Genomic DNA, 17,101 nt, shown 5'->3' on the forward strand with positions numbered 1-17,101 from the left:
ATTTACCTAGGAGACGGTGGAGGTGGGCATCCCTCTCACTCGCCTCCCTAAAAGCCTCCCTGTTGCTTCCGACTTCGGATGGGCTTCTTTATATCACCTTCTCAGCTTGCCTGCCTTTTGACTACAGTTTTCAGCTGTTTGCCTTGTGTTCTATCACAGCCTTTCCTCAGCCCTTTCCCTGCTCTGGAACTCATTTCAAATTAGATCTACCAAATGTTGACGCTGGAAGAAACCAAAGATGTCACTTATATTTTTAGTTTGGAAGTAAAATTGTGCTTTGAGGACGTCTTCATCCCTGAGCTTCTCACTAAACAAATACGACGACGAATCAAACTCCTTGATTGCCCTCCCCTCCCCGCCAAGCACAAGAGTGGCTACTTGGAGCTGTGAATTTCAAGAAAGGGCCCAGAAGCAGGCTGATAGGGTGCATTACGGGGGGACAGCACACCCTGGAGTACCCCAGCATCCTCTCCAGGGCTTGCTCAGAACACTCTTCCCTTGCCCAGGAGCCCAGGCCCCAATCTGAGAATGGTGAGTTCCGATAAAAGCACTAAACCAGGAGGAAAGGGGTCAAACCAATCTAAGGGTCTCCACCTCCCAGCCTCCTGCCCACAGCAGCAGCAAAGGGTCCTTTCGGGAAGGGGCAGCAGTCTCTTCTTCGGCAAAGGGACAGGGAGATGACGAGATGAAGCTTAAGGGCCCGTTCTCTGTAGGAGTTTGCTTTGCCTGGGAGGCGAGAGGAGTTAACTGATGACAGAAAGGTTAAACTGCTGAGAACACCAAAACAACAGAAAAATAGGCAGGTCCAGGTTCCTCTACTGACCACACACATCCTTGATCAGCCCGCTTACCGTGGTAAAGGAGGCATTTCACTAACCCAGCCCGCGGCCCTGGGTGACTCATGCCCTCCAGAGCAAACCTGGGCCCTGCCTGCAGCTCCCCAGTCCCTCAGAACACTCCCCTCCAGCTGAAGCCGTCCACCAGCGAACGGGGAAGAGGAGTGCTGAGGCCCCGCGTGGTAAGGGAAGAAGTTATGGGTAGGCAGTGTAAGGGTTAAACAGAGAACTCGACTGGATGGCAGGATTCCCACACATGCCAGGACTCTCCAGGGAATCAGCGTGCTGGAAGGCAGGCTCTACCCAGGGAGGAGGAGACCACAGCCGCCGCCCTGCTGCCTCCACCTCCCCACACAGGAGCCACGTGACCAACCAAGGGCTGTGGGTGCTCTTTTCCCCTCAGGCCTCTGTTCCCACACAAGACACAGTCAACACATTCCCAGGCCCACACAGACTCACCACAGAGCCCTGGGACCCAAACATTGCCAGAGAAAGGACCAGGGAGAGTCCCTCATCCCCCGCGTTCCTGTCACTGCTCCCCTCCACTTGCCCCTGTCAGCCCAGTGGTTTGCATTAGACCTGGAAGGCCATCTCTCCTACCTCTTCGTGCCATTCCTGCTAATTCCCAGGCCAACCTTTACCCAATTCCAGAGAGGCTTGCGGAAAGCTGCTCACCTCCTAATCTCTGCCATGTGAGGAGCTGAGCTGGTTACCAGGTTCCAGACCCAGAGTCCCAACGCCAGCTTAGTCCCCAAGCCTCCAGCTTTCGCCCTGGGCCAGCTCCGTCTCCCCTGAGTCTCCAGAGGGAGGGTACTCAGGCCTAAATTCCTAAACAAGCACGTGGAGCACTCAGCACCAGGTAAAAAGTGGGTAGACCTTCCCTCTTCCCTCACAGCGCAAACTGAGCAAATTCCTAGGATTTCAGGCCACTGGCCAGAAATTCCCAGGAAGAAGGGACACACCAGCCCATTTTCATCCCTCTGGAAACACAAGTTAACCTCCAACCCAGGGACAATCCCCAGTTGCCGCAGACCTGGGAACCAGACTCCATGGGCCCAGAGCATCTCTCGTGTTCTCCTCCAGTTCCCACACCTCCACTCTGTATTGAAGGCTTTCTCTAAAATCCTTGTGAGACTCAAGCTGGATGCCTTTGGCAGCTCTTACTCACCTGCAAAAGGGTAGGTATTGCTTTAAAGAACCTCAAATCCTGTAGCCCATGAACTTGCCACTCCTCTCATCATTTTCCCTGATGGCCCACCTCTGTATTCCACGTTCCTCCAGGCCTGGCTGCAGTCTCACTACCAAATCAGACCTGGGAACCCCAGCCCTATCAGCTTTACCCATAAGCAAGGAGCTATTCCTAGCCCACTGGTCACCCAGAACGCTCCAGTACTTGGGAAAATCCCTCTGGGGCTTCCCACAGAAATACAAAATTCCCTGAATGTGGGTTAGTGGTTGCAAAATTTCTGTCACTGCTGCGGGGACAGCAGAATTACCCCAGGCGGCTGGAAGAGAGGTGAATGAGAAGCCAGTGATGACACAGTGAAGAGCTGGAGGTAATGCTCTCCGTACAACACACACACATTTGTACTGGGAAATTTTTACAAAGAGAGCCTATACTAGAAGGGGTTGGGTAAGGGATGGCTTAGGGAACCTCCCCCTGCCAGCAGAGTCGGAAAAAGACACCAGGCCAAGACTGGGGAATCTCAAGACCACAGAACAGTTTGGTATTGCCATCATCATCAACAAAGCTACTATTTATTAAGTTCTTCACACACATTATCTCTAATCCTTACGACGACCTTGAAAGGCAGGCATTATTATCTCGATTTGCAGGAGCGGTAACTGATGCTCTGAGAGCTTAAGTAACTTGTCCAAGATCACACAGAGGGTGAGCAGCGGGGCCAGGATCCAAACTCTCCTCCACCTGGTTCCAGCTTGTGCTCACATTTCTACGATGCCACATTACAACAGAAAGAGCCCTGGGATAGTCACGGGATAGTCACGCATCTTTCTAGGTCTTAGTTTCTTACAGAGAGTCCTGGATGACCTCTAAGCGTCCTTGCAACTCGAGAATCCTATGCATCTATGGGACTCCCCAGAGGGGCCGTAAGCGCAGGAGATGGAAGCATCGTCCTTCCAGGGGTGGGTGGGGCGGCACAAGGGCTCTCACCTCCCCCATTTTTGTAGCAGAGATAGGGAAACCTCCAGACGTTGCCCAGCCCGATGATCTCCCCGGCCACTGACAGCACAAACTCCATCTTGCTGTTCCAGTGCCCCCGCTCCAGGGTGCCATCTTCCTCCTCCTTTTCCATGACTGGATACACTGGCTTTGTCTCTCCATTACTGGCTGTGCCTGAGGCCCTGCTATCCATCCCACCTGGAAAACAAGTGGGATGCCCTGTTACTGTTGGGAACCCCAGAAGGAAACCCCTCCTCCTCCTCCTTTTCCAACAAATCCATAAGGGGATGAATGCCCTGGAAGAGGCGAATGCTATGCCCTTCCCTGCAGACCGTGTCCTCCTTAGCACTTCTCAGTGGTGGAAGCTGGGTGACAGCTACTGAGCGTATATATCCCTTTCCTGTTTCAGGAGGAAAGTGCTGGTGCTGAAGGACGGCCTTTGCTTCCACTACAAGGCCCTCTTGGGTTGAGGCTTGTAGACATGGAGGAGTTCACGGGCTGCTGTGCTGTCTAAATTCTCCCTGCCGCCCTACAGTCAGCCTCACCGGGATTAGCACGTGCTTCCGTCTCTTTACTCTCTATGCTGGGACACGTGGAAAGGATGGGATTTCACATGTCCTCAAAGCCACCAATTGCCCTTGCAGGAATTTACCCTGAGGAAATAATTGTGATTGTGAGTGAAAGGTGTAGCATTAGGATATTTATTGTTTATAACAGCGAAAAATTGGAAAGTACATAAATTGTCAAAAATGCTAGATATGTTGATAAATTATGGCACATTCACATAATGAACTACTATATGTAATCATTAAAACCTGTGTTACAGAAACAAGTGTATCGGCACAAAAGGATGCTCACAATATATAGTAAAACCCAGTACGTACAATATGATCATGCTTGACAAATATCTTAGAAAGTATTTATAGGCATTGAAAGATTAGGATAGCCACCAAAATGTTTTTCTTTTTTTTTTTTTTTTTGAGACGGAGTCTCGCTCTGTCCCCCTGGCTGGAGTGCAGTGGTGCTATCTCGGCTCACTGCAAGCTCCGCCTCCCAGGTTCCTGCCATTCTCCTGCCTCAGCCTGCCAAGTAGCTGGGACTACAGGCACCCGCCACGCACCCGGCTAATTTTTTGTATTTTTAGTAGAGACGGGGTTTCACCGTATTAGCCAGGATGGTCTCGATCTCCTGACCTTGTGATCCACCCGCCTCGGCCTCCCAAAGTGCTGGGATTACAGGCTTGAGCCACCGCGCCCGGCCCAAAATGTTTTTCTTTCAGCAGCTGGGTTATAGGAACATTTCCTTATCTATATTTTCTACATTTACAACAAAAAATGTTTTACTTTTGTAATATAAAAATAAAAGCCAGTTTAAAAAAAAATCCTGTCAAAGGACTGGAAGAGTTGAGGGGACCAGGAATTGTGAGTAAGATGAGGTGGACTAAGTACTCCTCCTATGTCTCTCTGAAATCAGCAGAAGGGAGAGATGAGCTATGTGCTTTTTCTTTTCTGGTGACAAGTGGAGTCTGTGACAGTAGAGAAGATGACATAAACTAAAAAGCCACAGTTTTAACCATTCACTGTCAGAAGTGGCCCATTCCAGACTACTGGGATTGAGGATGACTGGGTGTGGCTCCCATTTAGTCAGCAACTACTACAGACTAGGCACTTCATATGCATTCATTTCATTTAGTTCTCACAGCAACCCTGACATGTAAGCATTACTACTTCCACTTTATAAATAAGGAAGTTGCCGCTCAGAGAGGTTCAATAATGTGACTGCTGCTGCCATGTAGCTAGTAAACTGCACAGCCAGGACTTCAACCCATCTGCCCCTGCTCTTTCAGTCCCAGCCCTTTGATTACAACGGCTGCCTGGGTTCACTGGAATGTCTACTAAAAGCATCTTCTAATGACTCTGCCTTGATTTTGCAGAGTGGCCTCTTTTCTGGAGAAGTAGGCAGACGGACTTTTTTCTAACCCTCAAGCAAAGTTCATGTTAACAGAACTTTCTCAGCAGTAACCTCTTCTGGCCACAGATTCTCCTTTGGCTCTGACCCAGGAAGTCAGAAAGTGAGGGAAGAGGCCGGGCACAATGGCTCACGCCTGTAATCCCAGCAATTGGGAGGCTGAGGCAGGTGGATCACCTGAGGTCAGGAGTTTGAGACCAGCCTGGCCAACATGGTGAAACCCCGTCTCTACTAAAAGCACAAAAATTAGCCAGGTGTGGTGGCTGGCACCTGTAACCCAAGCTACTCAGGAGGCTGAGGCAGGAGAATCGCTTGAAACCAGGAGGTAGATGAAACCAGGTGCAGTGAGCCGAGATCGCGCCACTGCACTCCAGCCTGGGCAACAAAGCGAGACTCCGTCTCGAAAAAAAAAAAAAAAGAAAGAAAAGAAAAGAAAAAAGAAAGTCAGGGAACAGCAGGTATCTATTTTTATTTGATAAATTAGGGAATGAGCTCCTTTCTACAAAGGAGAAACCCAAGTAACTGGTCCCAAGAGGGCTCCCCAGTCCTTTCGGGAAGGTTGTCAAGGTACTGACTTTGCTGGAGGCCTCCCCTCCCTTTACCAGCGGATGGATCCCTCCTGGTGATGGAAAACCTTCCCTTCTCCACCTCCCAGACTCTGGGGGAAACAGTAGCACTTTCCTGGCTCCCTTAGCCCCATTAGAGCTGCTTCTCAGACGTAGCGTGTTGTGTCTGAAAGGCCATGAGCTGTAGAGTCAGATGAGACCAGGTTCATTTTTTCTCATACCAATGTCTGACTTCAGAGAAGTTAATGAATGACTCTGAGTCTTAGTTTGTTCATCTGTAAAATTGGGGATGATTGATAGGATATACTTAGCTATAAGAATTAAAAGAGGAAATATACATATATATACGCACTTAATAGAATAACAGGTACTCAAATTTTTGTCTTCTTTCAGTCCTGTCAAAGAGTTGATCATTGTTCTCTTTTCTCAGAGTTAAATCTGATTTTTCTTGGAGTTAAATCCAACTGTCTTTCCTCTCAATCTAGGGCGCTCTCTTTCCAAATCACATTGTCACTTAAGTCAACAGCCACCCAAGTTGCAGAAAGTCAAGAAAGTAGCATATAATCTTGGCATTTGCACACATAAATGTCAGAAGCATATTTTCTAGGAGAGGGTGAGAAAAAAGTCCTTTGGTTGTAAGTCCCATGGATCCCACCAACCTGCAGACTCAGACCCAGAAACAGAAAAAAAAAAGAGAAAACATTTCGAACCTTACTGAAGTTGCCACCAGAGGTCCAGTCGGGGAGAAGAATTATCTAAGGGGGAAGGGGAAGGTGCCGGCTATTTAAAGTGTGGTTCCAGGAGCCTCTGTGGCACTCGTAATTCTAAACTTGGCCCAGCCCACATTCCACCCTTGTGCCTCCCCCTCCACTTTTCTCCCCTCCCCTCCCTCGGCCACCGGGCAACCCGCACAAGAGTGATTCCGCAGTCTGGGGAGTGTGCACACCCTGGCAGGTCGGGCCAGTTGCTGGTGAGCTTATGAACCATGGTCTCTTCCCCGGAGCTCATGTGCGCTTCCCACCTGGTGAGCTCGGGGTCTCTCTGGAGGGATCCTGCCTCCCACCCCTGTCTCCAACACAAGTGCTCCTATAAATCCATCAAGAATAGGTGTTCCTTTGGTCAGGTGCTGTGTAGATTAATTTAAAAATACATTTATCTTACCGTTTTGCAGCTTGCAATGTGGAATGGACGATGATTTAGAACAAAGATACATAGATACAGAACTTGGAGATGTCAGGAAAACTTCCCAAACATACACAGACACTTATACACACAGAAGAAGTCTGAAAAAATTTTCACTAAATGGTTAATAGTAGTTACTTTTGTAGAGTGGAACTGACATCAGGAGATGGCAGTAAGGGAGTTTTTTTCCCCACTTTACCAATATTGTTTGGATTTTTAAATAATATGCTATAGTTTTAAAATATTTTTTAAATCAGTAGAGAAAAGGAAGTGCCAAAGTTTAAAATAAAGCAAAGCCCTAAAGCTGTCATCAGTGAAGGAGCTGGCAGTGAGCACGAGGCACAGGTCACCAGGGAGCTTCATTCTTCTGCAGGAACAGCCCACAGAGGCCGCTGTGAGAGCAGTTCCTTCAGCCTGGAGTCTAGGACAGGGCAGAGTCCCACCTCAGCCACGTGGCGAAGCACAGCGCATGCAGGAAACCTGCTTAGACTTTGACACCGGGGAGTGTGGGGTCTGAGTCCTACATAGGTGACTGTCCAGCTTGAGATGTCAGGAGATGGTGACTCACTGTAAATGGTAGCAGTGAGCAGGGAAGTCTTCTTGAGGGAGACAGGACTGGGAAACCCCTGAGCTAAGCTGGGCTCTGGCCAGACTGTGAGAATGAGTTAGGGAGGGGATGGGGCAATGGGTGAGTGAGGTGACAGAGGCATCTTGAGATGACAGAGAGGTGTGGAAAGAAAGATGAATCGAAGACTCTAAGGTAGTTTCCATTTCCTGCATCCCTCATCTGACTTAAGGGCATGGGGCAGGGGCAGGAAACACTGCCTGAGAACACCTGGAGAGCCTCCCACAAGCTTCTTGGAAATTATTCTTATGTTTCAGCTGCCCCTGTTCCTCTCCCCTTTCAAGCTTTCATCTGTTAGATTGAGCCATCTAAAGCCATAAACCAAAAGGGTCCTGAGACAGCCTACAAACTCACGTAAAAAAAGACCATCTTCAAAGCAGTGCTCTTGACTTCCATTTTTACTCATCCTTAAGTGGTACTTGCCAATGGCCTACTACGCATCATAAACTTTGGCATCTGTAATCTAAAATTACCAGATAACTTGGTTTTTCTCAGATACCATTCGGCCTTTGGCAATGTTGCACAGCCCCTTCTGTGTCCTCATATATGCAAACGGTTGCAATTTCCAGTTTCCAGGAAAGACTGTCAGTGATAAGGACATCATCAGGCTTATCCTGAGTTGGCTGTAAGTTGCTGCTCTTGTATTAAGGAATGTTGGCTTTACTTACCAACTCTTTTGTTTTTACATAACTGCTGCCATGTTACCACATATTGACTCCTTATTTTATTCCTCTCCAAATCTTTGTTATCCCCAATTTCTTTTTCCCCTATAAAGTGGGAATGGCTATGGTAGGTTTTTTGTCCTGCTTAGGTTGACAAAAGTTAAACAACAACAACAAAAAGCTTGAGAACCACTGGTAGATAAATGTTGGTGACAGTCCCTCACAACTTCCTGTCTGGGGTTCCACACAAAACAGGCGTGACTAGCCTTGCATCTACCTCACGTTGCCATCATCCTTTGGTCTGCTGGGTGCAAAGCCAAGAAACCTGAAAACAAGTAACACCAGAATTAGTATTCAAGAGTTCTTACTCAAGAGACTGCCTAAGTTTTAAGACTCACTAGAGATTGTTAGTGAGGATACTGAAGGCTGCGCTTCCCACAACAGGACTGTATAAAATGAAGTGAACCACGCAAAAAGCAGGCCTAGGAGGTCCTGGTTCGTACCAAGTTCATCCCAGGTATGTTTAAATGACAGTACGCCATGATACGCTCTCCCAAAAATTGTTTGACTCTACAAGGAGTGGAATAAACATTTCTGAGCAACATCAAGGTGGCAAAGGAAGTGGTGGGTTCTCCTCTGGAGACCTTTAAATTAAGAGATGTAGTTCTGTTTAACTGCAGGAGTCAGGAACCTGCTGACCTTTTGGATCCCTTTTCGAATATCACACTGAAAGAAAAGAAAACAGCAAGTAGAACAGACTAAACAAATTATGGCTTGCTATAACTGAAATCATTCGAACAACAAAATGAATAATGATAGTATGGGATTGTAGCCCAAAGAACAAAATTCACTAATAAGTTCATGCTGATACAAATAACCAATACGTTAGTAAGTAGGAATGAAAGGGCCATTCTTCCTTGCAGTTGAATTCCAATAAATAAATATAGAAGGATGCCGAGCATGGTGGCGTGCACCTGTAATCTCAGCTACTCAGGGAGGCTGAGGTGGGAGGATTACCTAAGCTCAGGAGTTTGAGGCAACACAGCAAGACCCCATCTCAAAGAAAAAGAAATCTTAATAAATGTAGAAGGAAAGAGAAAAATAGGAAATCACCACTAGACAAACACCACTATAGTAATTGTTGCAGACAAGATCTACCAATGAACGCTAACATTGGTGGTGAAAGTTCAAGGAGGAACAGAATTTTTACAATTCCAAAGTGTCTCCCCCAAGATATGTATTAACTACAAAGGGAAAAATAGTAATTTTGAAGTAGAGAAGCCAGGCAGAAACCACCTTAACCAAATGACCAAGGTCAACACCACCAGTAGTAATAAGACATCAATATCTATCTGTATCATGAAGCATGGATATGATGTACTAAGCGGGACACAACATTTTTGTGATATTCTTTTGCCAAAAGTGTGGTTCAATCACAAGAATCATAAGGCAGACCCAAATGAGGGGCATTTGACAAAATTACTGATCACTACTCTTCAAAAGTGTCAAAAGTGTCACGAAAGACAAGACAGACAAGACAAGAAAGACTGAGGAAGTGTTTTAGGCTGCAGGAGACTAAGGGAAAATGACAACCACCAAATGCAATGTGGGGTCCTGAATGGGATCCTAGATAGGGTCCTGGAATAGAAAAGGACATGAATGTAAAAACTGGTGAAGGTTGCATAAGGTCTTTAGTTTACTAGCACCCTACCAACGTTAATTCCCTCGTTCCAACAACTGTACTATGGTTGTGAAAGACGCTAACATTAGGGGAAGCTGAGTGAAAGATGGAAGCTCTCTGTACTATTTTTGCAATTTTTCTGTAAGTCTAAAATAAAGTTTTTTCTTTTTTTTTTTGTTTTGTTTTGTTTACACTCTATTACAGCCCAAGTACTTGACCCTGCTGTGAAAAGTTCTGGGATGTTACATGCAGAAACCAGAGAGGTCACTAAAAACTGTGAAGACCTTTCTGTTTGATCCCAGATGGGATAATTCACCTAAATTCTATAAGCTCCAATTTGTTTTCTTTTTTCATTTTTGTTTTTGAGATGAGGGTCTCACTCTATTGCCCAAGCTGGAGTGCAACGGCACAATCATAGGTCACTGCAGCCTCAACCTCCCAGGCTCAAAGGATCCGCTCAACTCAGTCTCCGCAGTAGTGTGGACTACTACCATGCCCAGCTAATTATTTTTTAATCTTTTATAGGGATAGGGTCTTGCTATGTTGCCCAGGCTGGTCTTAAACTCCTAGCCTCAAGCAATCCTGCCTCCGCCTCCCAAAGCACTGGGATTAGAGGCGTGAGCCACCACATCAGACCCAACGTCTGAAAGAAACAAGACTTACGACAAAGAATATTAGTAACACCAACCATTACCATTACTAACGTTTGCTGCGCATTTCAAACGTGCCAGGCATGGCGCTAAGTGCTATACAGGCACCATTTCATTTTATCCTCAGAACAAACCTATGACACAAGAATTACTGACAAGATCATTTTAAAGATAGGAAAACAAAGCCTTAAAGATAATTAAATTACTTGCTAGGCCACATAACTAGTACATGGTAGACCCAGGATTTGCACTCAGGTTTGTAGAATTCTAAAGTCCATTATTTACTTATAGCTACCATGCTATCTATACTTTAAGTCGAGAGGTGGAGGAAAAAAGACAAGAGAAACACTAAGAAGCACAACTGTAGTACTGTTTATTTTGGCTATTGCTGGCCCGTGGGATTAAATATAACTTTCTCAGGAAAGAGGTGAACAAGGAAAATGACAAGAAAAAGGTTGCTTTCACTGAAAATCTCATCAGACCTGAAGAATACTTAAAAAATCTAATCAGAAGGCTCTCTTCCCATCCCAATGTGTTCCACAATTTTACTACTCTGCCTTCCCTATTAAGGAAAATCATACCTTTTGTCTTTAACTCTAGAAAAAGTAGTTGCAGTTATTTTCCAATTTTATCCAGTTTCTTCCAATCCCTGTTTCCCTGATTTCTTGTCCGACTCTCAGAGTACACAGAGTTTGCAACCCTTATGTAACTAGTCTCAGTGGGAAGTTCCTGATGAACAGTTAGTGAGCAGGGGTTCTGAGGGAACGGAGACGCCCTGACACCATCGAGCTGTGGTGAGGGGTGAGGGCAGAGTGGCAACATTTAAAAAAAGCAACTTCAATCTCTGGACAGTCTTTTATCCTAAACATTTTTAAACACCACTGCAGGACGTTATTTGTGATGAGCAAAATCTACTGATGCACTGGTCATGCGGCTGACTGATGTGGAATGCAAAGTGTGGCCGGAATCTCATCTCCCATGTCTCAGCCCAGAGAGAGGGAGGGGACCCAGAAGGGACACGCGACTGGTTTCCCATGACTGGGAAACATGACAGCTCTCATCCATCCTGCTTTCCCCAAACAAGAAACAGACAGGGCCTGCTCAAACTGTGTGGCGTCAATGCCCGTGAGCCAAAGACCATGAGGAACACACCTACAGTTAAACAAGTTGGGTTCGTTACTCATGGCAACAAGGGAGACTGCACACAATGTAAACTGTGAGGTGTCTCAGTCAGAGGGTGTCACTGAGGACGTGTTATTGGATGAATTTGTATTAGGTGATTTTGAGGCGACTTCGGAAGCAGGGCTTTGCTTTGGATCGGATGCTGTGAGGAAGGAGGAGGACTTTTATAATTGGGTTTCTTTTTTTTTTTTTTTTTTTTTTTGAGACGGAGTCTCGCTCTGTCGCCCAGGCTGGAGTGCAGTGGCGCGATCTCGGCTCACTGCAAGCTCCGCCTCCCGGGCTTACGCCATTCTCCTGCCTCAGCCTCCCGAGTAGCTGGGACCACAGGCGCCCGCCACCTCGTCCGGCTAGTTTTTTGTATTTTTTAGTAGAGACGGGGTTTCACCGTGTTCGCCAGGATGGTCTCGATCTCCTGACCTCGTGATCCGCCCGTCTCGGCCTCCCAAAGTGCTGGGATTACAGGCTTGAGCCACCGCGCCCGGCCTATAATTGGGTTTCTTAATGGATTTTATCTAGAAAGCAGGAAAAACGAAGTGAAGCAAAAAGCTGTGATTGGTAAGGAAGGAGCAGTCACTTGTGTTAGCCAGCATCGGATGTTTGATCATTTGTGTGGGTTGGACGATGTTCACGTTGTTGTCTTTGTTCAGATATCATCATAGAGTGATCTTATTTGTGTCTGGATCCACCATGATCACAGAGTGGCCTTGCCTGACATTTGTATGTGAGAACAACACCAGGGCAGCTCCTAGCAATACAAAGCCTAATGGACAGTGTCCGTCCAATTCCCAGCTGTCAGGGGCTTCTTTTCTCTTCCTCGGCCATAATAGCCACATACATTCGGAGAAGTGAACTGACGTAACAGAAAGTGGTGACTGTAGTGGGAGGAAGGCACCTGTACCTGTTCTCAAGGCCTTGGCCATGGGTTTTCACCACCTCTCACCTATATTCTCCTCCTTCACACTAAGCCCAATCCCAACTTTTCCCACTCTTGTTATATCTTACCCCTATTCCCTCCATAAAAAAAAAAAAAATGCATTTTTTTCCTAGCATAGTTTGACATCATTGGGCAATTTTCCTCCCAATTATTCCATAAGATTAAATTTTAAAATTTTCTGAATCAGAAATCCATGTTGGCTACCCCGGGAAACATTAAAGAAATTACCGATGTTTAACGCCCACTCCTGAAGAGAAGATTCTAATTGTTCTGAGGTGAAGCTTGAACATCGAGATTTTTTAAAAAGCTCTCTGGAAGTCTCTAAGAGGCAGCTAAATTTGAAAAGCTCTGTAGCCTAATTGCTGCTGTTAGCTAATTTCTTAGTCTATCCTCAGGGAAGATGTAGTACAGCTGGTCTTATCTCTGAAACTCCTTTTCAAAGCCACTCTCAGCCTTCTCTTCTCCAAGATAAATAATCTGAAACCCTTTTATCTTTCCTAAGAGTTCTTCCTTCTCACCCCCACCCACTGTTTTCATTGCTCTCCTTTGGAAGCTCTCCAGGTTCTAAACATCCCTGTCAAGCACTGGTGTCCAAAGCTCCCTCGCGGGCCCTTTCTGCTGCCTGCCTGCTGGCTGCTAGTACTGCTCGCTTCAGCTCTGCAGTTTCCACCAATGGAGAAATCAGCAACGGAGAGAGCTCTACCTACACGTCAGACTAAGAGGCAGAAGCAGCCTGAAGAAGGTCCCACAGCCTGACTGTTGGACCAGGGTGGCCTTCCATAGAGTTCTGCTACATGGACAATGCAGAAGGAAAACTAAAGAAGGGGCATAAAAGGAGAATGGGTTAGAGCCAAGTTCAGTGTGATGAAAAAATGTATAACCTGGGAGGAAGAACTCCAAAATTCCAGTCCTGGATATGACCTGAATCAGCCACACAATCTTGGGCAATCCATGTTGTCTTTCTAGGACTCTGTTTCTCATGCATAAAACAAGAGAGTAAGACCGGGCCGTCCCCAGGCTTCACGTCAGCTCTGAGTCTTCCACAGCTGATCTCAGGCTTGGCAAGAAAGAGACTGCTGGTCTGATCACCCCTCTTCTAACTGCTCTGGCCACAGCTCTTTCTTCAGCAACTCTAGTTATTCCAAGGGTTCTTATATTCCCAATTCCAACAGCCAGTAATGATAGCCCAGACTCGCACCTCTAGTCTGTAAGCTTCTTGAAGACAGTAGAGTGCCATCTGCCATCTCCTGAATACAGATAAAAGCCTAGGAGTGCTTAGCTCTCTCAGTAGATACTTTAAACATTTCCTTAACCTCCAGGAATCAGAGTTCCAAACAATAATGACCAGAATAATCGATATTCACTTTTCTTTTTCCTTTTTTTTTTTTTTTTTTTTTGAGATGAAGTTTCGCTCTTTGTTGCCCAGGCTGGAGTGCAGTGGCACGATCTTGGCTCACTGCAATGTCTGCCTCCCGGGTTCAAGTGATTCTCCTGTCTCAGCTTCCCAGGTAGCTGGCATTACAGGAGCCCACCACCACACTCAGCTAATTTTTGTATTTTTAGTAGAGACGAGGTTTCACCATGTTGGCCAGGTTGGTCTCGAACTCCTGACCTGGTGATCCGCCCGCTTCAGCCTCCCAAAGTGTTGGGATTACAGGTGTGAGCCACCGCGCCCGGCCGATACTCACTTTTCATCAACAATCATCCCTCCAAAACTTAGCACCACATAAAGTCATCCATATTAGCAGTTATGGCACACCCTAGGCACCTTCACATACATCTCTCATTTAGTCTTTATTGACAAGCCAGAAAGACTGGCATTATCCCTATTTTATAGGTAAGAGATTGAGTTTCACAGATAGGAAAACTAAATTGCCCAAGATTCCAAAGCTACAAAGTGGCACACGTAGGATCTGGATGTCTGTCTGCCCGGGCTCCTTCTGCCGAAGTGACACACGTAGGATCTGGACGTCTGTCTGCCCGGGCTCCTTCTGTTCCACTCAAGCAGATTTACCTTGCAGTTAATACAACATAAGCTTTGGGGCCCCTCCCTTGCATGGGTGCCTTCCAATCCCCTGTACCTAGTTTTGAATTATTAATTTTGTGCCATTTTCCATAAAGAGGACCCTCCGCGAATTGTCTAAGCTTCAGTATCTACAAAAATCTAGATCCGTCCCTGAACTCAGCTTTCCATGTAACCAGAAACACTACCATCTTGTTTAGTAATTTCAATCTGAGGGTATTTTTCAAACACGAATTCAAAAGGAATCCTTGCCAGCTTCTGTGCTAGGAACCTACGCTGGTTCTTTAAAGAAATGGTAAAGTATGGCTTTGCCTTGAGTCACGTGGCCGGGGTCACTCACTGTTCCGTCTTCCCACTTACTCTGCACCCATGGTTCTCTTCTCCCACGCCGGGCTGTAGATTTCCTCTCCCTCACAGCAGGCCTTCCTGAGTCTGGCTTTAGCCTGTAGCATGCCCTTCCATGCTCGTTTTTGTAGATCACTTTATTCTGTACTCAATCTTTGGTAATGACTCTGTTCCACCCCTCCTGCTGCTTCTTTTGGTTTGCACTTTGGACCAGAACCTGCTGCTGTTTTGGGATTGAGCCTCAGCTGCTTTCTGTAGCCAAAAAAGCAGTGCTGTTGTGACTTGAAAAGGGGGGAAGAAGGGGGATTGTTGTCTACTTCAATTTCTGTTAGGCAGGCTCTAATACTGACATTCACATTTCATTCCAACTTCTATAACCTCTCATATTTACCCATCAAAATATTCTAACACTATATACTATTCCTTCCCTATACCTTGACCTTAGGTATCAGATCTCTCTTCTTTAGACTTTATATGTATAAAATTTCCCTCTTTTGTCCCCTCTTTGCAAACCAGAGAGGGTGCACATACAACTTTGGAAAAACACAGTTTAGTAAAGAAATAGCTTGGGAACTGAGGCTTTCAGGTGAACTCAGCACACCATTTCTTTCTCACTCTGTCCTGTCCACTTGTCATCTCCTAGAGCTTTAATACCTCCCGCTATAACCATCTGAAAAATGAGAAAAATCTTTACTCAGTCACAATTTACCATACAATGGTAACTGAATTCATAATATTAGAAAAACCAGGATAGAACTAGGCAATCTATACATATTTCCAAAATACATTTTTTTTTTTTTTTTTTTTTGGTGCAGGCCATCTTTTAGAAATGTGTAGACACTATCCTAGTGGTAACAGAAGCACAGAAAAGTTGACGTTAGGATACCTGAGAATCTTAGGGCTATGTAATTCTAAGACATGACTTAAGATGTGTATGTATTAATCCACAGAACCTATAGCAATTAGAATATTAAACATCTTCCAAACAAGAACTGCGAAACACACACACAGAACCAGCACGGACCCACGCCCTTCCCGCGTTGTAAACGAGTCTGAAGAGTCACCTGTCAATAGCAGCGATGGCAATACCATTACCTTGGAAAGAAATCATTGCTTCCTAGTTGACAAACTTGGGATGAAGTACTTTAAAACTCTGAATTCTGCTTTCGGTTTCTTCTCTTGGCTCCTATGTTGTCATACCACACGTACCACCAATTTACAAAACCCCCAATGCATCCATCCCTAGGAACAAAGCGGAGATTCTTGTGATGCACAGGAAAGGACAAATTTCAATGATGAGGAAATCCTCACGTTTCCATTTCTGGATGGAAATTACACCAATTTTTGCTGACAGCTTCCAAGAGCACAGGCTGTAGAAGAAAAACGTATGGAGAGGAAACAAATTCATAAAGATACTTAACACTGTGGATACTATAAATTTTAAAATTCAAGATCTGATTCTTTCAGACAGAATTGTAATTTGAAGACTAAGAGAATGCTTTACATAGATATTAAAAGGGATATGAACCATTTGGAGGGTGTTCAGAGGAGAATCAGTAGTTAAGGAACCCAGAACACGGTTGACAAGATTTGGAGATTTCTATTTTCCTAAGAAGTAAATTTGTTCTACTGAATGCAGGATATTGGCCAAAGGGCAGTTATAAATACTTCAAACTGCAGCAGTCTTATAAAATGTTAGCCCAAATGTAAAAAGTTACTGCATTTCTTCTCATGAGCATTAAAAAAGAAAGACATTACACTTACCTTTTTTGATCTAATTTGAATAGGAAAGTATGGATAGAGGGACTTTTATAGGTTGATGCAAAACTAACTGTGGTCTTTGCGATTGACTGCGATTACTTTTGCACCAGCCTATATTAAGCCTAAGGAAGTTCGCTTATGCTCTCAGGCACTTCAGTCTTTGTCTGACGCAGCACATTCTGTGTGAGGACAGTAGACACAATCAAAGGTGGCCTCCCGCGATCCCTGCCTCCCCAGGTGCTCACATCCTTCTGATTGCCTCTTGGCATGGGCAGGACCTAGGACTTGCTTCTCGCCAATGGAATAGGGCAATGGTGGCAGGATGTATGTGATTATACATACATGTTTACGTTACGTAAGATTGTAAGCTGATCTTGCTAGCTTTGAGAAAGCAAGTGGCCATGTTGGGAAAGCGCAGAGGCCAAGGGACTGAAGCTGGCCTCTGGCCAGTGGCCAACCAAAATCTAAGGCCCTTATTCCGATGACCCAAAAGGAACTAAAGGC

General features: G+C 45.7%; 1 protein-coding gene across 9 annotated transcripts in view; it reads right to left on the reverse strand.

Annotated features, from left to right (window-relative positions):
- The window catches only part of SLC6A13 (solute carrier family 6 member 13), a 47,779-nt gene extending 36,048 nt beyond the window's left edge, over nt 1-11,731 (reverse strand). For 2 of the 9 annotated variants that reach the window (XM_009217643.4, XM_009217644.4), the window contains exon 1: nt 6,263-9,042. Coding sequence is in view for 6 of the 9 variants with exons in the window: in XM_021921891.2 (XP_021777583.1) it covers nt 3,010-3,211 (202 nt within the window). In the remaining 3 variants the exon portion in view is untranslated. The other 7 variants (XM_021921891.2, XM_031650193.1, XM_021921892.2 and 4 more) reach the window with 7 other exon arrangements.
- Nucleotides 11,732-17,101: the final 5,370 nt, after the last annotated feature.

Source organism: Papio anubis, chromosome 9, assembly GCF_008728515.1.
Source record: "Papio anubis isolate 15944 chromosome 9, Panubis1.0, whole genome shotgun sequence".
Classification (NCBI taxonomy): Eukaryota; Metazoa; Chordata; class Mammalia; order Primates; family Cercopithecidae; genus Papio; species Papio anubis.